This window comes from Vespula vulgaris, chromosome 22 (genome assembly GCF_905475345.1).
Source record: "Vespula vulgaris chromosome 22, iyVesVulg1.1, whole genome shotgun sequence".
Classification (NCBI taxonomy): domain Eukaryota; kingdom Metazoa; phylum Arthropoda; class Insecta; order Hymenoptera; family Vespidae; genus Vespula; species Vespula vulgaris.
This window is the reverse complement of record NC_066607.1, coordinates 1,570,204-1,592,622: the sequence shown is the minus strand read 5'-3', so window position 1 is coordinate 1,592,622 and position 22,419 is coordinate 1,570,204. Positions and strand designations below refer to the sequence as shown.

Below are 22,419 nucleotides of genomic sequence, written 5' to 3'. Positions count from 1 at the left end.
CACTCTCACTCTCCCTGTCTGTCTGTCTGTCTGTCTCTCTCGTGTCACATGTATCTACGTACGTACACGCGGAAAATAGGAGTTGGGTGGAAGTGGATGAATATCCGAAAAGCGAAATGACCGAAAAGGGGAGAGAAGGATAAAAAGAGATAGAGAGAGAGAGAGAGAGAGAGAAGAGTGACGTACTATCCCGTTCGCGTCTGTACCGTGTGATGGATCAAATGTGGCTGGCTTATTCATTATGCGTTGAACCGAGCGACGAGGACGATGATTTACGAAAGGGATGACAAAAAGGTGTCCGTGGACTGACGAGTGAGTGTAAAAGAGTGGGGAGTGGGAGGAAGGGCGTGGGGACAGTCCTGCAGTTTCATTCGTTAGCTTCGGTGAATCCATTTGGATGCTGGCAAAAAGCATCGATCCTTTCTAAAAACGAATTAAATATCAATAATTCGCGAAACGTTCTATCGAATTGGATATGCTTTCGGTTTTATGCTTTTAGAGGAAGTCAAAAGTTTTTTTTTTTCGCTTTTTTTTTGTGTTGTTGTTTTTTTTCTGTTTCTGTTTTTTATTTTTTTTATTTTTTTATTGTTTTCTCTTTTTCTTCTCTCCCTTTTTTTGTCCGCAACGATTTTAAAATAGTGCTCAACGCGCTCTTTTTGTTCTTTTTTCTTTTTTCGTTTTTTTTTCTTTTTTTCTTTTTCTTTTTAAATGTTTTTTTCTATAATCCTTATAACGCTTTTTCAAACGTTCACGCGCAAGCAATTATTTCTCGAAAGCGCGTTACGCAGCTTTGATTCGAGATTAAGATAAATGTTTATCTAAGTTAGTAGGTACGTGTAATTCGTGTAATCGTTCGTGCTCACTCTCGTTTTTATTATTATCAGATATGAGGAAAAATCGTCTAGGGAAGTGACGCTTTCGTTGAAATGACGCTCGATCGCACAACTATTTTTCAATTCTCGATGGAGATGAAGGGATGATTCGTACGGATAGAATACAGTATGTACGACACTTGTTGGAAATAACTCGCGATAGTTCATTTTCTTCTTTTTTATTTTTTTTTATAAATGATCGAGCTTTTTATAAATAATCGAATGAATTATTATTGAATATAATTTGAAGATGAAACGATTAGCGATAACAATTACACTTAAACAATAGATAAATAGATAGATAAATAGATAGATAGATAGATAGATAGATAGTTGTAAAACGTAAAAGAGCTCGTTAAGAGACAGCAAAAGGATTTGCCTCGGTGTTGCATCGTTCAACTCGCTTTTGTTAACTTTTTCGTTGTTCTCTGCAATTAAGAGAGAAGGAAAAGTAAGTACGGGCCTCGAGGTCGTGGCACGCTCAAAACGAAACGAAACGAAACGAAACGAAACGAAACGAAATGAAATAAAACGAACGAAACGAAACGAAACGAAACGAAACGGAATGAAACTAAACTAAATGTAATGCCGACGAATCTCGGTGAGTGGGATCGAAGACAAGTATTTGCCTTTGCTCCGAGCTAAATTACCGGCCTGTTCTCTCCAACGTATACATTAGTGAAATTATAATATTTCGTAAAATACAGAGTACCGCTTTAATAATATGTATTTCTCTTTAATGTACAAGAATTATGAGATACGCTCTCTGAAAGTTTCATCAATGGAATACGTACGACGACGATGCGACGACAACGACTAGATACACCGAAGGAAACAATATTACAAGAATAAAGCCGTTACGACGACGACGTTACAACAAAAGAATAAATTCGTTCGCGTATCGTATCGTATCGTATCGTATCGTATCGTATCGTACAGGTCAATAACTTGCATAGTTCAACACGTACATATACATACACGCATACACGCACGTAGACACACGCATATACTTTATGTTTCATCCTCTCATTTTATACATCTGAGAGCATAAAACAATAGTTAATTCTAACGAAAAAAAAAAATGGGATCTTTCGATCGATCGTCGTTAAAAAAAAAAAGAAATAAAAATATGTATGATTGGAGATCTTAATCGAGAGCATATTTTTAAAAAACGTATCTACCTACGTATTTGTATGTACGTATGTGTATGTATGTATATTGCCATATTTTCTCGGTGATTTACTTTTCTATACGTTTGCTACTTCATTGCGTGATCATTGATTCTGTGAAGTACGAGCGATTATATAAGAGTCAAAAGCTTGTTCGGCTTTTTTGTTTATCGCGCATTGAAAAAGTAATAAAAAGAAATATGGTTGAAGTCGCATTTTTTAAAATAGAGAGAGAGAGAGAGAGAGAGAGAGAGAGAGAGAGAGAGAGAGAGAGAAATAAAAATCGATAGCTTTCCTTGGTTGTCCCAATGGTTTTCAGTTTTCAGACATAAAACGATATCACACATGTCGGTACGATAACGTCCGGACTCTCGCATTTGAGAAAAATCCGTAACGAATTTTTTCAGACTCACTTCGTTTCTTCTTCAGAGAAGAAAAAAGAAAGAAAAAGATATCCGTCGACGGTACATTTTATCGTACGATTCTGTCATCGAATTAGTATCGGGTATAGCTTTATCGAAATACATTCATGAAATGCAATAATTAATTTTCAATCGCATAACAACGAAACAGTCGTAATGAATGCTTCAAGAAATGCTTTAATTACGTCGTTATTAATTTCCATATCGTCCATGGATGCACATTATTAATACATCCATCCATCCATATATATATATATATATACACATCGATTTGCATTTTGTTCGATGAAAATATTTTACAATAAGTTTTATAGTATCTATCCTTTAAATTTGTGCATCAATAAAAAAAACTGATTGCTATTTTATATCTATTTATATATGTGTATTTGTGTACACACACACACACACACACACACACACACACACACACACACACATTATGTATATATAGACGTATATGTACGAAGAAAAACAAAAAAAAATATATAGAAACGAAATATGTACGTATCATATTTCGACTACACGATCATAACACGCTCGATGTCGATTCTCTTTCGTTTTTACGAAAATGTCGATGGTCGTTTGTTGAATTTGACGAGGATTGACGGTCGATTATCACACTTTCGTCCATTTCTATAAATTTTTTTCTCCCTCTTTTTCTCTCTCTTTCCCTCTCTTTCTCTCTCTCACCCCCCCCCCCTCTCTCTCTGCAAGAAATGACGTCCAAAAATCCATTGTATAATATATATTGTCCCGAACAAATACACGTACCGGTGACTTTTCCATATATATTAAAACTTTACGCGAAAGCTGCGATACGTACACAACCATACGATTTGTTAAAATGGACGGCCGCATATTTTCGTGCTCTTGCAAACAAGGAGGTACCACCGGTGAAGGTACGTTTCAAACATTTGATACAATTATGATAAAAATCATCGTGTCATGATAAATCGTGTCGATTAAATCGTATCAAATTAAAGCTATCTTTTTTTTTTGTCTTATCGGATTTTCCTTTTCTTTTTCTCTTTCTTTTCTTTTTGTACTCCTTGCAACTCGAGAAGAATGGAGGGATGTAAAACGTAAAAGTGGGCGAATGAGAGGATGGGAACGTACGAATAAATGTTATTCTACCTCTGCAACTTAATAATAAATGTTTTAAAAGATAATATCCTGAGGTATAAAAAAAAAGAAGGAAAAGAAAAGAAAAGAAAAGAAAAGAAAGAAAAAACTAGAAATGAACGAGAACGAGAGCGGCACGTTTCTCGTAGAATGTCTGATTAAATATGAACGCTGAAGTTTTTGAAAAAGTAGATTCAATTTGCCGTTAAGACAATATCTCACTTTATTTCTTCTTCTTCTTTTTATTTATTTTTCTTCTTCCCTTTTTTTTTGTCTTTTCTTTTTTGATTTCTCAAAGTATTCTCACATTACGATTAATAGGTATTAGAGCGACACCATAGTTCGATTAATTTTACATGCTTATCGTCATTATCCGTTTAAAATAGATATTATCGAGAATAATCGTATTATTTATCCTTTGTTGTAATAAATATCCCATCGATGTAATAAGTATCTTATTTGATACGATGTTTTTCCTTCTTCTCTTTCTCTCTCTCTCTCTTTCTTATTTCCTTTTTTTTTGTTCTAATTATAACAGGAAAGATTGGAATATCCTCCATTTGAACATCCGTCCGGTATCACTCCTGGATATTTGAAGACTCTATTAAACAGATTTGGTCACGTAAACAAAGTCCCCTTGAGAGCTATTCTAGAACATTGGCAAGGTATCGATTTAAGTGAGACTAGTCTTTATCAGATATGTTTGGTCGGTGGATTCCTAAAGGGAGATTGGAACTGCGACTTTTATCGCTTTCTAGCTATAGCGTGTGGATTATTGGCCGACGTAAGTAATTCCCAGGAATATCGAATATTCTCAGAAAAAGAAAATCTAAAGATTTTAATTCGACTTCTTCGAACACTATCTTTGAAATCTTATTTATTTCATTTCTATTCGTTCTATTTGTTTCTATTTGTTTTACACATAAACTTTATATATAATATCTTTATATTTAATATAAATATATATTATATTTTATATTTATATATATTCTATATACATAATATATCTTCGAAGTATATCGAATATATCGATGATAATATCGTAGTTTTAACGATCGAGAAATGAACATTTTTTCTTTCTAACGGATTAACATAATTCTCGATCGGTCGATCGGATCGATAAAATCAAACCTTGAATGGGTGAGGGGTTTCTTGCATCGCTTGCCTTAGAATTTAACGGATACCATGATTTACATCTGCGAGCTACTGACGGAGGAGCCTGAAGGCGGTTCTGCGATGATACCTCTTCGTAACTTTACCAATCTTTATGGATATCTTGCGAATCTTGACTGCAGCGGTTGTATCTGTCCATCGATAATGATGAAAGAAGAGGATGAGGAAATTATCGAAGAAGAGGAATTATTCTATCCTCCGTGCACTGACGTTTCATTTTTCGAAATGTATCCGTGGTCAGATTCAACGATCTCTTATAGACCGAAGAGTGCAATGGAATTTCAGGAAAGAGGAGACGAGGTATTTCGAGTTTTTTTTTTATTATCGGATTAAATAAGTGATTATTTTGTTCGATATCATAAGTACTTTCGTTACGTTCGACGTCGTTTAAATGGTCAAATTATTTTCTTATTCGTAGAAATGATAGTGGAAATAATGTTATAGTCGAATTAATATTATTTATATTATCGATATGACGTTTATAATTATTAATTGTTTTATAAACGATATGTATATATATATATATATATATTTATGTTATATATATTTTTGTGTGTGTGTATATATATATATAAATATATATAATATAATATAAATAATATTCGAAAGATCAATAGATATATTATACAAGTGTAGAATATTTATTAATCGAATTAATATTATCTATATTATTAACATATATATAATCATTAATTATTTTATAAATAATATATTTATTATAACTTATAACATAGATATATATATATTTATGTTATATATTTATATGTATATATGTATATATATATGTATATAATATAAATAATATTTGAAAGATAAATGGATATACTACATCTTATAACTTTCCTTGATATATCTCTTTCTCTATCTCTGTTTCTCTCTATCAGTAATATTTAGTCAAATTAATATTATTTATATTATTAATATAACAAATTTTAATCGTTTTATAAACAATATATATAATATAAATAATAGTCGAAAGATAAATGGATATATTACACGTTATAATTCTCTTTGATATTTCTCTCTCTCTCTCTCTCTCTCTCTCTCTCTGTCTCTCTCTCTCTGTTTTTCTATTTCTCTATCTCTCCATCTCTATCGTACATTCAACAGGGATTTCGCGAAGTTTAGTTTCGTTTTTCTATGGAAGTTACGATTAATTAAATCTAATATCAATTAACCGTTCGTACCAAAAACTTTTCGTTTGTCATTTCATACGTTATCGCAAATATTAAATCCATTAACGGTTTATTTGTCATGGCGAAGCACGGAGAACGTACAGTTTTCCCTCTAACCTCTCCCCTTTCCATTATTATCCAAGCATACAATTTCAACCGGTTAATTATAACAGAATAAAACTAAAATATTTCCTCGAAATTGGACAACGAATCGTAACTCCGTTATATCATACCTACTACTATATATCTATAATCTATAACTCGTGTCCACGATTGGTTCAATATTTTATCTCGTCGTTAGTATATATCTTTTTTGTTGAAATAATCTCTGATTAAACTGATAACAAAACGTAGAATAAAAATAAAAATAAGAACGAAAAATATTAACAAAACGAACAGCAAACTAATAGGAGTCGTAAGAAACATATTTGTTTTTGGTGAAGGGGTTGAAGAGGGTTAGAGGGTGGAAAATATTTCTCTTTATATTATATATATATATATTTTGTACATAAATATCGATTATCGATAACGAAGAAAGAAAATAATTAAATAGACATTTGAGTAATGTTAACATCGTTACAAAAGTCTTGACAAAGTACTCGAGTAAAAGAGATAGAAAAAAAAGAAAAAAGAAAAATCGTTTTCGACAAATCCATTATACTCGTTCAATGTCGAAAGAGACACTCTGTAGTCATCTTTTAAGCTTGTGACGTCTTGTAGTGTTTACGCTTCGTTGAACGGTTTGACTCGAGTTAAGTGCGTGTTGTATTCGCTCAGGAGGAGGAAAGGAGCATTCTAAGTTCGTCCATCGAGAATGTAAAAGAAGAGCCAGTGGTCGAGAAAAAGAAGGATGAGATTGAAAGCAAAGTGGAGGAAACGGTTGAAACTAGAGAAATGTTAGAGAGAGATGTTAGAAACAAAGAGGAAACTGATACGAAGAATCTCACAAACGATGAGACCTCACAAGGTTTGGAACAAACTGATCGGGAAACGAAAATTGCCAATGAGGTCGAGACGATCGATGATTCGGCTAAGGAAGCGGAGGATATCGAAGTAGTTGAGGTTTGTAGTTCGAATATAAATATAAAAATAAAATGTATGAAGTACATAAGAGAAAAGAAGAAAGATAAATGAATGAGTAAACGAATAAATAAAAAGAAAATAATGTACCTAAGAGACGAGAAAATAGGGTCAACTAGTAGGTTATATTTGCCACGCGGATTCTCTCAAAGCGGAGACTTTGAATTCGTGTTGTTGTATTCTGTTGAAGACTCTTAAACGAGATGGTTTTTATATATATATATTTTTCTTTTCTTTCTTTTTTTCTTTTTTGATATCATAGTGTTTCATCATTTATCTTTTTCATCTCGTTGTATAAACCTATCCTTCGTATGAAGGAAGTATCGTTAAACACTCGTCGATGAAAAATATGACAACGATCCGTAAACCTTCGACAAAGTGTTTTCGATAAACTTTCATCTCTCTTAAAACGATGTTATATGGTAGAGGATAAAAAGTAAAAAGAAATAAATAAAAAGAAATATATAAAAATAAAAAAATAAAAGAAAGAATGAAAGAAAGGAAGGAAGGAAGAAAAAAAAAAGAGGAATACGTATATACAGGTAGTTATAGAAAACGACGGTGGTTCGCCGTTAACTACCGGTTTTACAGTCGCGATTAACCTTGCCTTTACGATCTAGTTCGTAAAGCCAGCATGGAAATAATTCTCGATGGTATTAGTACATTATGAAACAGTTTCGTTTTTTTTTTCTTTTTTTTTCTTTTTTTAACATCGTCGACATCTAGTAAGAGTTTAACGTCGTCGTGTATACGACGTTAAACGTAACGTAACTCAACGTAAACTACGTTACGGAATTGATCGAGAAACGTATTTATACGTATATATGTATGTAGAGAAAGAGATAGATAGACTTTCATAACTCTCCTTCTGAGCTTAGATGGCTGCCGATAAGGAAAAAGTAGAAGAGGAGCCTGAGAAAGTCGAACGTAAAGAACAAGAAGTTCAAGAACAACAGGATCAACAGGATTTGTATCTAGATGATACGATTTTCGATCGGGACGCTATAGTTGATTTTGAAGATGAATGGTATCCTTCTATGGAGAGAATGGAAGCACTTCCTTCGGATGAATTCGTTGACGTTATTAGCGACATTTGTACGTGTACCAAAATGGAGGAACCTATTCCTACACCTCCTCCACCTCCGTGCGATCCGGTCGAAGAGTTTATTAAAAGAATGGAAAAACGAATCGATAAGAATCAACTGAAAAGTTTTTTTAAAATAGACGGTATCGGTCCACCGGTTTCAGAGACAGTAGTGACCGCTGTTTATGTCTGGTTAAGTGAATGTGGTCGTCGTCAAGAAGGTTATGTCGGACCACGCAACATCAAACACTTTCTTTGTCCGAATCTTCAGAATTTTATCGTTTGCCAATAATCGAGAAGAATTTCGTTTCTCTTTGCATTCTACGAAAATGTAGAATTTATTCGATCGATTTTTATATTAGTTACGTATAGGTATTATGTCTATATGTATACGTTTATATGTGTATGCGTGTTAGTAGGTACGTTTAATTTCCCATCGATGAAAGAACTTAAATTTCTCTATAAATGAATTTTCCATTTTGCGACGCAAATACCGATCCCATCGAATCGCATTTGCCAAGATTTTATGTACCGCGTTTTACGTTATACATACTCTATCACGGATTTTACATAATAAAACGTAACGTTTTGTTTTGCTCGAAATATTATCTATCGGAGATACATTAACGAATCGTAATATCACTTATTCGTTTTTTTTTTCTTTTTCTTTTTTTTTTCTTTTTTCTTTCACTTCTCTCTCTCTCTCTCTCTCTCTTTCTCTCTCTCTCTTTCTCTCTCTCCAACAAAGAACGTATTATTCCGTGAAATTATTTTTAATCGCAATGTAATGTACAAGTACTTACTTTAGATGCTTTTCTAATATATACGTTACGCTCTGCTATGTAATTTTATGCAAAGTAAAATCGAATGGGTTTCCTTTAATTATTGTATCAGTTCATTTTTCTTCTTCTCTCTCTCTCTCTCTTTCTTTCTCTCTCTTTTTCTCTCTGTTTTTTCTTTCTTTTCCTGTTTCCATTGGGAATAAAATACATCAGAGATTATTGTGCTATTCTAGCTTAAAACCTTAAAAACGTCATTGAATCCTTTCCGTTCAATCGATACACTGTTATTCCACTACGCTTCTCTCTTTTCCCCAAAGAACAAATACTCTCCAGGTAATAAAATAGTTTTATTTATATTACCGTTCACAATTATCTCGTGTAATTAGATAAACGTAATAAACATTCGTAGAGAAAGGTAGATGTTATTGCTTATCGAAAAAAAATGTTGCGTATCGCGGATGAAAGTTTATTTTTATCATTCTCTCTCTCTCTCTCTCTCTCTCTCTCTCTCTCTCTTTCTCTTTCTCTCTCTTCCTCCCTCTCTCTCTTTTTTGTAAGAGGTAAAGCCTTAAAGTGTGAGCCTAATTTGTAGTCAGTAGCCTTACTTCAGCAATTTTCAACTTAACTAATCTCATCGATTTTTCACAGTGCTCCTGTGATATTCGAGGGTATATTTCCTCACTTCCGTCCAATTAGCAAGATAATTTATTGTAATATCGAAGGAGAAACGAGGTCGAAAATGCTTTCGAGCGCGTATTTTAGTAGCATAAGCGCGTTAGTAGAACGTTAGAACGGCGATAGAATTTCTGTTAGATATTTGTAATATGCGTATACGTGTATATATAACTAGGTATACATATCTATGTGTATATATAAATATATACATATCTAAATATATACCTACTTAAATATGTATATATTTCGACATATGAGTATCTCATATCAGAGATATCTCATATGATCGTTAAACGACCGTACCGTTGCTTTCATAGCTTTCATGCTTTCATTCGAGAAGATCGATCTTAATTTAACTTACGAGAAACTAGAAAAAAATATTGTAATTAAATGTGGAAGCATTTTTCTCACCGAACGATGAGTATAATCTTCCAATGGATAATCCGTTGTAATAATCAGAGATGGCGTCGATTGGAGAACTTGCGGAATGAAATGCACGTTGATTATTAAGCAAACATTTATTCGGGTATCCTGGAATCCAGATATCCGGTAGGATTTTCGGGTCCGTGGACCAACGCAAAATTGATTTTAATGTATCCTCATTCCTAAACGTAACCACAATGAACATAGCGAAGGTTCGCGTGAAGATCTGGAATTTTAATATAACAGTTTCGCTCGATTGCACGAAAACTTAGTTCGAAGTAGTTGAAGTTCGCTTCAAGTCTTGGAGCACCAGAATGCTCGTACGTCGTTAAAGCCAGACACACAGACTAGAAGAGTGAGAGAGATAAATAAATAGATGGATGTATGTGCGCGTACGCTCGCATTTGTATGTATATGAAAGAGAGAGAGAGAGAGAGAGAGAGAAGGAAAGAGAGAGAAAAAGAAAAAGAAACGAGGGGAAAGCTTATCGATTTTCGTCGACCCACACACGTACATATATACATATACACAACATGGAGGGTTTGTAAATTCTACGGATTGCTTCGTGACCCATTCCAACTAACGTCTACTTACCACATCGTCGATTTTACCCAAGGGTCGACGAGGACGAGTAGAACGACGATGACGACGACAACGACAACGACGAAGAAGAAGAAGAAGAAGAAGAAGAAGAAGACAAGAACGACGGGGTTTCGAGATATACATACTGACTTCCTCTGATATCTTTCGACTATCTTTAACTGGATGCAAGGGGAAGAAGGACGATATCCGCTTTAACACAGCGGTCGCCTATTTCGTAGGGCATACGCGCAATTCGTCCGATTAGATCAACGAAAAATGGGTCGTACTGAGATAGAAAAAAGAAGGGTGATATCCTCTTTGATCTATCTATATAAACTAGAAGCTCGTATACCTTTTTACTTCTGCGTAACGTATCATTATTTGTATAAAAAAATATATATATATATACGTATACACGTGTATATATATATATATATATATAATCTCTTTTTTATTCCCCTCACTCGAAGGAAAAAGAAGAGAGAGAGACAAAAAAAAAAAGAGGAAAAGTTGTACGAGCTCGAACGAGAATGTTACGTGTCTTCGATTTCATCCACCTTCCGATATATTTTCTTTTCCTCCCTAATTTTTTTTTCATACACGGTTGGGTTATCGAAACCGGCTTTCCCGGCATTGAAGTTCCAGACAGCAACGATCTACGAGAAAGTACACGTCGTCCCTTGAATTTGATCTTTCCAGGTGAGATTGGAAGGACTAGATTTATCTTTCTCTACGACGATTTTTATAAGACAGTATTGTTCTCTTTTAACCTTTTATTTCTCTCTCTCTCTCTCTCTCTCTCTCTCTCTCTCTCTCGTACTCTCTTTCGGTTCGTCTTTATATCTATATCTATATATATATATATATATGTATGTATATATATATAGATATATTTTTCTTTTTCTCTTTTATCTTTTCTTTATCCTCAGGAACAAAGTGGTGCGGAAGCGGAAACATTGCGACGGATTACGACGATCTTGGGCGATTCGCCGAGACCGATGCTTGCTGCCGCGAGCACGATTATTGCGACGATATTATCGAGGCTATGATGACCAAGCACAATCTGACAAACCCTTCCATCTATACAAGGTGGAACAGCCTTTCATTTCAGCGCTTATTCGTAACTATAGTATCGTTTTGTTTCTTTAAAGGAATTGAAACGATGAGATCCGAAATATCGTCTTTACCACTTTTTCTTTTCTTTTCTTTTTTTTTTATTTTTTCTCTCTCTTTCTCTCTTCGAACGAATTATCCCAAGACGATATCAATTTTTTCCTTGTTTCGTGATACCTCGCGCTCATATATAAATATTGATCGATGATACATATATTATATTTTATATATGTATATGCGTGTAAGACACAATAAGTCGATCTATAGATCGATCGATCATTCTTCGTCGAATCTTCTTCTTTCGTACTTATGATTCTGATCATATTCGAACGAGTAATTTTTATTTGTACTTTCTTAAAAAATGTATTAATGATTGATTAACGAGTTTAACACGTATACGTACTATACGTATCCACTATATTGTTTGCTTGTCGTCCACACATCCCGTGGATTATCGAGCGACGTTACTTTTATTGCTTCCATATTCTACCGCTCGTGTCATCATTACGCGTGTCGTTTACACGCGTGCAGACGCAGCGACGTGTCGTCTACGTTGCATCGTTTATTAGTTCGTTCCAACGAACTGGAATAAATGAATCGCAATGAAACTCGGGCATAGTGATCGCTAGCAGATACAATTTGAGTGTCATAAACAAAGGATTAATCTTTTTTAATTCCTTTTTTTTTTAGTCCTTCTGTTTTTGTCCTCTTTTTCGGCCCCGGTAGAGAAGCCAAAAGTTATTGGCCATTACATCGTGATTAGCTACGTTTGCTTCAACATTTATTATAGTCGGCCATTGATTTTCTGATTATTTCCGATTTTTCCTTTCCTTCTTCGAATAACGACAGTTTTGATGGGTCTAACAAATATATAGATACGTAAATCCATATAATATTTAATCTACTGAAATAAATAAATTTATAATATAGCATGTTATATATGTCGGAATAAGAGAATGTGAAATTTATAAGGATTTATTTAACAAATTTATGCTGGCCAATAACGGACGACTTCTTTTATTATTATTATTATTATTATTATTATTATTATTATTACTATTATTATTATTACTATTATTATTATTATTATTATTATTATTATTATTATTATTATTATTAAATACGTTATTAAAATTCAACATATTCTATCGTAAATTGACACGAGCGTTGGTACGATATTTTATATATATATATATACATATATATATGTGTGTGTGTATATATATATATGATAGTATCAAAAGCGAGTTTCGCGTGACGAAAGATAATCTTTTGGGATCTACTTACTGTTCTCCCACGGGATATGAGAGGTTGTCGCGCGTATTCCAAGTCCTCCCTTTATCGATATTCAATAATTTAACCCTTCACCGTTCCTCCGGTGACCAACGACGGTGGCGTAAGGTTGCATTGTTCCTGCGACGAGAAGTTCTATGACTGCCTCCAGCGTTCGGGTGACAAAATTGCTAGTAAGATCGGGTTCCTCTACTTCAATGTTTTGGACACGAAGTGTTTCCGCGAGGACTATCCAATTGTAAACTGCAAACGTTATGCGAAGTAAGTTCGCTTTTATTTAACAGACATATACATAGTATGTTCATACTATCCATTGAATTTCTAAGGTACTTTAATGCGATTAAGTGATTCTTTTTTTGCGAAAAAAAAAGAAAGAAAAAAGATTTTTCCATTAGAAAACTGAAACTCAAGATATTTATCCCTGTATATAGGTTAGGTAGCCATTTTTGAAAACGTTTCGACGCCATGATCCCATATGTCGTTGTTAACGATTCTTCAGGGATCTGTTTTACCAACTGAGAAATGCTTCTCGATGCAAGGAACTGTGTACTGTACGGTAGACTGGGAAATGAAGAACAGCGACCACACGGAGAGTGTCCTTCAACGTTCAACGTTGGAAAATCGGTGATAGGTGCATGGTCAGTCGAGTAAGAAACACGAGGAATCACTTTGACGTTGTCGTCGTGAAGAAATCTCATAGGCCACCCGATGAGCAGTAACACATTGTCTTGATGGAAGAGCACACTATTTCTGACGGGGTTCTTCTTATTGGAAACATTTCTCGAAAGAAACATATCGTCCATGAAACATCTTCGTGAAATGCATCCCGACATTCTAGTAGAATACTTTTTGAAACACAATGAACGATGATCTTTCTTTTTATCAACTCCAAAGGACATTCTCGGTACGTCCGTTCATTCCTCTTTATTTCAGTCGCGTCATTCTTGCATCAAGGATTCTTCAGCAAATGTAACAGATCCCTAAGAAATCGTTAACGTCGGCGTTTCTAAAAAATGTCTAGATGTACTAGAATGACTATGTTAAGAATTAAGTGACAACGATTTCAACTTTCTTGTGTAAGTAGTTTTTCAGGAAAAAAAGGAAAAAAAAATTGGGAGACCTTAGAGCTTGAATGGACCTAGTATATATATATATATCTATATATAAGTTCTTTCTCTCTTTCTCTCTGTCTCTCTATCTCTCTGTTTCTCTCTCTCCTTCTCATTCGCAAGGCTCAACGAGCTTTTTCGACGGCACCATTGTCACGAAACTACCAAACCGGAAAATTTTCCTGTCGCGATAACGCGTCTTTTAACGTGCGACATTCTTCTTCGGAAGTAATATCGCAAGGACAAAACTAACTCTGTCTAAGTAAGAAAACCAAAGGCCGTAAGAGTTCTTTGCCAAAACATTCTGCGGAAATAATCTTCTTGAAAGTATCGCGTTGATCTTTTGTAGTGGCCTATGTAATAGAACGAGCTTGTGCGGATATCTCCTCGATAATGTCTGGATAAGCCACGAGAAGGAGATTATGAGAAGGGTAGGGTGTCCTTTCAAGGACACGGTGTGCTGCGCGAAACTGTACAGAAATAGAGGCAGTGAAACAGAGAGAAAGAGAGAGAGAGAGAGAATCTCTACGATAACTTGAGAGAGGAAGAGAGAGAGAGAGAGAGAGTTTAAAGGACGACGTGCTAACGACCCTTGGCAGTTATCCTAGACGGTGTTTGGAGTACGAGCTGGACGAGAGCCAAACGAAGAGGTATCAGTGGTTCGACGTGCCTCTATATGCCAAAACGACGATGTTCCACGATATCAACGACGTCAATCCGATCGGATTCGCGCGTTCTCACAACTGAACGCGTTTGGCCATAAGCGAGTAGTTCTATCTATCGAAGAGCAAGCAAGAGATAAAGAGGGCAAAACAGAGAGAGAGAGAGAGAGAGAGGGAGAGGGAGGGATAAAGAAGGACAACAAATGGATTACGCTCTTGAAAACCATCACCGAGAACATTTTTTTTTGTTCCTTTTCATTTTGTGTCTCTTGTTTGTTTATTTATTCATTGATCTTTTCTTTTTCCTTTTTTTTCTTTTTAATAATTTGTTTAATTTTTTTTTCTTTTCTTTCCTCTTCCTTTCGATTTTTCATTTTCCTCTTGTCCGTCGAACAAGTCCATGTTCGAACTTGATATATGCCACGCTTTAATAAAATATTATCGTGCCGGTGAGCTCCATTTCATTTACGAGCTCACGCGTCAGAACGACGTCGCGCCTTTTTACGCGGTCAACTCGTTTACTATTCATGGTCTATTAACGATTTGTCCTGTCGGACGATTATTCAGATTCCGTACGGTCGCATGTTCTAAATATATTTCTATATATATATATATGCATATCTATATATATTGTATGTATGTATGTATGTCTGTATGTATATACGTACGTACGCGCAATCACAATTCATTATGTACGCAAAGAGGAAATAAAAGTAATTAAATGGCACAACAGGGAGAAATAATTAATGCTGATATTTTGTTATCTTTTTCTTTTTTTTTTTCTTTTTTCTTTTTTTGCGTTTGCTTTAATGTGCCATTATCAATATGGTAGAAAGATGATCGTTCGTTCGTCAAGCATCTATTGCGATGAGATAATAACGAAAGACTTCATGAATTTTCAAGATTGCCGACATTCGTAGTCGTCGTTGAGTGATACAATCTTTTTTCTCTTTTTTCTTTTTCTTTCTCTCCCTTTTTTTTCTTTCTTTTTTTTTTCTTTTTCGACGTATAACTCGTTCTTACCGTTTTCACCTAAAGAAGATTAAATGTAGTCGGGAATTGGAATAATGCATGAGCCGAAAAAGCATCGAAATGTTGCGGTTACTCGCGTGAAAAACTATGCTAACGAGAAAAAGGGTGGAAAGGTGGAGTGGTGGGCAATGGGAGTGGAAAGGGAACGAATGGGAGAGAAAAAGAAAAAAGAACAAAAAAAAATGCCCGCCCGTTTAACATCATTATAATTTACGCACCGTTGGTCGAATGAACTTTCTTTTTTTATGATTTTTTCTCAAATTTTGTTTTTCTTTTTCTCGTTTATGAGACAAAATTTTAGGTACTACGAAGAATTACTCATTACGATGCGTCTAATAATATTTGTGAGAATGTTCGAGGGCACGTACGACGACAATTATCATATATATATATATATATATATATATATATATATATATATTTTTCATTTAGAGTACATTTACATGCAAATATATATATATTTATATATATATGCATATACATATATACACTAGATAAAAATATATATTTTTGTTCCATTATATATATATTTTTTTATTTATTATATGCATACACATTTTTATTATACATATATATTATATATACACACACACATACATACTCATACAAGAAGTGTAAAGGTGCGAGAATGTAAAAGGGGTTGTTAAAAATTATTCAATTACTCAAACGGATCGAAGAATTATCTAGCCGCTGCTTATTATGCAAATAGATTCGCAAGGCCGGGAGAAAAAGGAGTTAAGGAGGATGAAGAAGTAGAAAGGATAGAAAGGAGAAGGATAGAAAAAGAGGAAGTAAAGAGTAAAATAAGTGGCGTGGAGTAGGATAAGCCATGGCAAAAAGGGAGAAGTAGGAGAAAAGGAGGACGAGAGGGGGTGTTTCACGGTCCTTCTTTTCTCGCGTTTTCCACCACCATTTTACGTGAAGGCGAGCGTGGGCAGCTGGCGCTTACTCGGGGATTTACGATAAAATTTATGTTCGATTCGAGCGGAGCCTCTCACCATACCTTGCCGTTCCTCATGCCGATTTACAACTGGTCCTCTCCTCTTACTCCTCTCTATCTCCTACTCCTCTTTTCTCACCTTTGCATCTTCCAAGTTTAAACTCGCAAAGAGGTACGTACTTACCTACCTTCGCAAACTTTCCTACCAAGAGGGACACTGTTTTCCATGGCTCTTTCAAACCGAATGTTCTAACATTGCGACGTACAACCTTTGTATCGTCTTGGAAGAGAACGTGAGAGTGAGAAAAAGAAATAGAAATATTTATTTATATGTGTAGAGATAGAGACATAGAGAGAGAGAGAGGGAAATAAATAAATACCTTTACAGAGAGAGAAAGAGAGAGAGAGAGAGATGGATAGAGAAATATATATATATATATTATATAAATAAACAAACATTTAATTCTTTAAATTATACTTCAACTAACAAGACGACTAACATACACCCTAAACGTTAACCGGACGTTGACGATTTTTTAAACTCGAGAAGAAAGATCGTCCCGACGCTGTCGACTTTTTTCAGAATTAATCATTCCTTTGGAAAGCTCTGGTCTCGAAGGTTCCAAGATAAATAGCGATTCGAACGTCGGCGCTCATTTTTCGGACGGAAGAAAGCACGAGCTAATAATGATTGGCACGAACTTTTGCCGAACTTTCTTTCTTTCTTTCTTTCTTTCTTTCTTTCTTTCTTTCTTTTTTTTCTTTTTTTTTTTCGTTTCTTCGAACTCTTTCACAACCTTTAATTCCAGAAGTCTCGTTACGCGAGGATGCACGAGGTTGTTCGTTTTATTCGCATTCCAACGCTGTTTAAAGTACGCCCTGGCGATGATGATTAAATGCCGCGACGACGTGCAGATGTCGTAACAGAATTTGTCACGTTATACACGTTGTAATTAAATGTCGTCGTTTGGAATTAATGAAAGTAGAACGTTCGGTCGTGACCCGCTCCCTCCCTCTTCTTCCTTCTCACCCTCCCTCACCCCACCCCAGTCCTGATCGTCGCGTAATACTTTCTTTTTTGTCCTCGGATTATCCTCGACAAAAAAAAATAAAAAAGATTTTTATTTATCGTTCGTAAAAATCTGTCGACAGGATATATATATATATATATATATATATATATATATATGTCGACGATGTATCGAGGAATTTATTATTATCGATATATCGATCTAAGGAAGGATTGAGGGCGAAGAGTGGAGAGAGAGAGAGAGAGAGTGGAGGTAGGCAGCAACGTTACGAACATTTGCACACTTGTATAACAGAAATCTCGAGTCGATAAACTTGCTACTTTCGGTGGGAGAAATGTAAGAAGGAAGAAGAAAGTGTCTCCCCTTCGGAGCGTATCTACTGGAAACTTTGTTATGCGAAATGAATATCCAGTATATAGGGGAAAGTTTGCTAGAAGAAGGAGAACGAGAGAGAGAGTGAGGGAGAGAGAGAAAGGAAGAAGTTACTGGATGCAAAACTTTTTAACACAAAAGGCGCGGCTATCAAGCATATTGTTCCGTAACGATTTCGAAAGCCCCCAGAGGTGGATGGCTCGAACGATTTCGTCCAAAGTTTCGCGAATTATGTATTTCATAGGATTAGGTGTAACAAACAACGAACAGTATGCATATCTATTCACCGTAAACACAATGAAGTTACGATACGTTTCAAACAAATTATTAATGATCGTGTACAAAAGAGAAAGAGAGAAAGAGAGAGAGACAGAGAGAGAGAGAGAGAGAAGTGGGGAATTGTATTGTTTTAGTATAAATAATAGAATCCAAGAAATACAATATATGTTTGTTCTTGGTTATCGTTTAACTACCGATCGCATAATTAGAGTATATGTTTCAACTAGGTACGTAACACTCCTCGGTGTCAGGGCAAATCCGGAGAAATTGCTTGTCAAAGCCGAGGGCTTCGCGTGGACACTATGATCCAAAGGGGTGGTAGACTCTACGCTATTATGGTGTAATCTCTATTCAGAACCGCCAACAAGTTTGCCAACGTCGCACGATGTAAGCGCCACGGGGCACCTATAAGACCCGTTAACAGAACGGCACTAACGTCGTTTATATTCAAGGGCTGAATTCTCGGGACCGTACGAGAATTACGGGCCGCTAAAGGCACCCGTGTTTCGAACCCTTCCGATACTACATACCACGAGATTTTCAAGTATCCTATACGAAGGTATCGAATTTGCGGCGAACGTAACACGAGTCGGCTTTTCATTCGGCGGTTTTCTTCCATATATTTATTTATTATATTTTCGTATAAGATAAACGAAATTATATTCCATTTTGACAGATAAATGAATTTATATTGGAAAAGATATGTAAGAGCTTTTAAGAAATGTCGCTTCTGTTTGTAAAACATCGTAAAATTCGTGCTACGTCTATCTTCTCTTTTATTCTTCGTTTTCATTTTTTTTCTTTTTTTTTTTTCCCCTATAATAAAGTATCTAACTATCGTATAGATCGATGTGCATCGATCGAACAAGGCAATCTTCTCGGATCGATCGTTAGTTATAAGTCAGGAACTAGGTTCCGGTCACTACTAAGCGTACTATGAATAGACCCGTATTTCTTTTCAAAGCTTAGGTATAGTTACATTTCAGGCACACGTGTCTTAAGATTAATCGAGTCGCTAGAGCACGATGAAGCTTAAGTTTCGAATTCAATATCTCTCTCTCTCTCTCTCTCTCTTTCTCTCTCTCTCTCTCTCTCCCTCTCTTGCTACCTCCGCAGTTGAGCGAGGAAGCTTACAGCGAGACCAACGTGATACCTTTATTGCGGCTGCTGAAAATGAAAAATTTTACGAGACCGAACTCCAGTTCTACTAAAATCGTAAAACTTGACAGAGAAATATTTCCTTTGAGATCATATAATGATTTATATAAGAAGAAGATAGAAAATTGTTAACACGCGATTAATGTATAAACGAATAACGGATATAACCGTGATCCATAAAATTTCAATGAAAATCATTATTCAGAATAGTTTATTTCGATGATCTATATCTCCGTGTCTGAGAATCAATATTCACGAAAGCGGAAAAGCATTTCTAAATGTCTGCCGAAGCGGAACGAAATTGCTGATGCGCTTGGTTTACAAGAACAGCGTCTCGATGTATAACCCCTTGATCCTGAACATCGTTCTTCTCGGAATGCAAATTTAACCCTTATTCGTAGAACCTTACCAACGTAGGATGCGGTAGATACTACTCATGCTTTTTCATCATCAATCATGTTACATCTAAATACATAAATGTAAATAGATAAAATTGAATCGAGGGTACGGAATGAACGAAAACTAAAACGAAAACTAAAACGAAAACGAATATAAAATAATACCGTTGGAAATTTTTAATATAGGGGACATGGCTTTTATCATTGCAGATGTTGCGGCATCGGTGGAGGTCCATTTTGAGAACAAAGATGGCGGATTCTTTTTGAAACACACACCAAGACCATATTACCCATCTCGAACGGATACGATACCAGCGATAGCTGCATCATCTACGGGTACAGGTACAAGCGTATCGGCATCGAACAGTGCTGGTTCGGTACCTTCACCGCCACCAGGCTCGGTTTTATCAATAGACAAGTTCACCGTCTTTCAAACGAGCGAACCAGTGTCAGTTAGAGCGAGCTATGGTCCTTTCAGTACGAAGCAGACGGTACCAGCCCGTTATATCGTACCCGATCCATTGGATGCTCTACCAGGACCGGAGACCAGACGCAATTTAACAGCCGCGACGATAATGGACGCTCAGGAATTGGGTGCTAGACATTTGGACATGTCCGCACATTTAGTTGGTAATAGCGTGCCTAGGGATTCTCCAGTCCTTCGGGTTTTATTCCACGCTGGAAGCGAAGCCGGTGGTAGAAGACAATTACTCCTTGCTCGTCATCAGAGGGTTTGCGTTGTTCTCCACGCTAGTCTGGCGACACCGTTGAGAAGTTTGAATAATAACGGAAGAAGAGAATATTCTAGCTCCTCGAGTTCTTCAACATCGTCATCATCGTCATCGTCATCGTCATCTTCGTCGTCCTCCTCATCGTCCTCAACATCAACAAACTCTGCCTTAACAGCAGCGTGTAGTCCAGATGGCGAGAACGGCGTTTGCTTGGCCCAAATTACGATACCAGCAGATTGGTGGGCTCCTCTACCTCCTCCTGATGCTTCCGGACGTGTCAAGGTCGCCAAGAGTTTGCCGAGGCTCGTCCAGGTCGCTTACTCCGTACTGGAACCACGTACCGAGGACGTTGCCTCTGGTAATTCAGACGGAGGGGCAGCTTTCTGCCGGCCAAGAGTGCAAATTCAACCAGTGACGCCACTCGGCCAAGTGCCCCTTGCGCCCAATCGTGCGGCCTACAAGGAGCTCAAGGCCGACGATTCTCTCACGCTACTCGTACCTCACGGCCCGTTATATCCCAGATCGAGGCTACACGTTCCGGCCTTCCTACATCCGGCCAAGCTGACAGATCTCAGACAGGAACGCCCACCTTTGGTCATAGCCGTTTATCTCAGGTATGTTCGTCTCTTTTTCTCTCTCTCTCTCTCTCTCTCTCTCTATTTATCTTTCTCTCTTTCTCTCTCTCTCTCTCTTTTTCTCACACATACTCACTCACTCTTTTACTAGAAAATTTGTGTAATGTTAAAAACGTTGCTAGAAAGAAGAAATGTAGAGTGCTTACAACAAAATTTCTTCCCTTTTTACGATCCTTAAACGAGCAACTCTCATTCTGTAAGGTGCTTTTCTAAAGTCGTAAATTATAAATACCGTAGTAAGAATTTAAAGGCAAAATATCGAGGTTCCTTCCATTTTAAAAAGAAAGCAAGATATATATATATATATATATATATATATATATAAAAAGAAAGAGAGAGAGAGATAGAGGAAGAATATCTCTCGAGTCGACTTTACATTGTAATTCCTCAACTCCCGCGAATACAGCCAAGTGACTTTTCTTTTTCTCCTTCCTGATACGCTCCGTTCTCCTGATTCTCCTCATTTTTATTTGGATAAAAATCATTGCGGTCCTAGACCGAGAGTTCGTTCGTTCGAGTAGCGTTCACAGATCTCACGTCGTGCGTATTTCTCAAGAAACTCGCTTCGTTCCGTCACGTTCCCTGAAGCACTTGCCGTTCTTCGTCTTCCAAGATTCTGCGTTAAGCTTGAGCACCTGCAACGTGTAGATATATAAGTAATATTTCTGAAACGTTTCTACCACGTTTTTCTTTCTCTCTTTCTCTTTTTTCTTTCATTTCTCTTTCTCTCACCGTTTATCGATTTATACGATTACCTAATAGGAAGATTACAAAAGCGAAAAGAAATTTTCTAATCGGATAAATCATTAAATCAGTATTTGTGTAAGTAAGTACTGTTAACGTTTCACTCGTTAAGAAATCGATAAGTCCCGAGAAAGGAAAGAGGCAGCTTCGTACGAGACAGCGCCTGTACCACGTTTACAACGTCTAATGCTATCTGCATTTCTACCAATCCGCGTGAGAAACGCAACATCCGGTTAGGAAAAGTGACGTAGTCGTAGTCGTAGTCGTCTTCTTCTTTTTCTTCTTCTTCTTCTTCTTCTTCTTCTTCTTCTTCTTTTTCTTCTTCTTCTTCTTCTTCTTCTTCTTCTTCTTCTTTGCCGTTGT

At 36.1% G+C, this 22,419-nt stretch overlaps 2 protein-coding genes across 4 annotated transcripts in view; both read left to right on the top strand.

The window, feature by feature from the left end:
• Positions 1 to 22,419, top strand: part of LOC127071496 (transmembrane protein 132C) — an 88,245-nt gene that overhangs the window by 43,671 nt on the left and 22,155 nt on the right. For 2 of the 3 annotated variants that reach the window (XM_051010799.1, XM_051010798.1), the window contains exon 2: positions 20,157 to 21,291. In XM_051010799.1, the coding sequence (XP_050866756.1) occupies positions 20,157 to 21,291 (1,135 nt within the window). Of the gene's footprint in view, positions 1 to 13,094; positions 13,227 to 20,156; positions 21,292 to 22,419 lie in introns of those variants that run through there. The other variant, XM_051010800.1, reaches the window with a different exon arrangement.
• LOC127071503 (uncharacterized) lies at positions 719 to 11,023 on the top strand. The gene is made up of 6 exons (XM_051010839.1): positions 719 to 3,362; positions 4,124 to 4,250; positions 4,344 to 4,369; positions 4,756 to 5,058; positions 6,711 to 6,995; positions 7,892 to 11,023. Exons 1-6 carry the CDS (start codon positions 3,180 to 3,182, stop codon positions 8,387 to 8,389), a joined length of 1,422 nt encoding a protein of 473 aa, XP_050866796.1. The 5' UTR covers positions 719 to 3,179; the 3' UTR covers positions 8,390 to 11,023.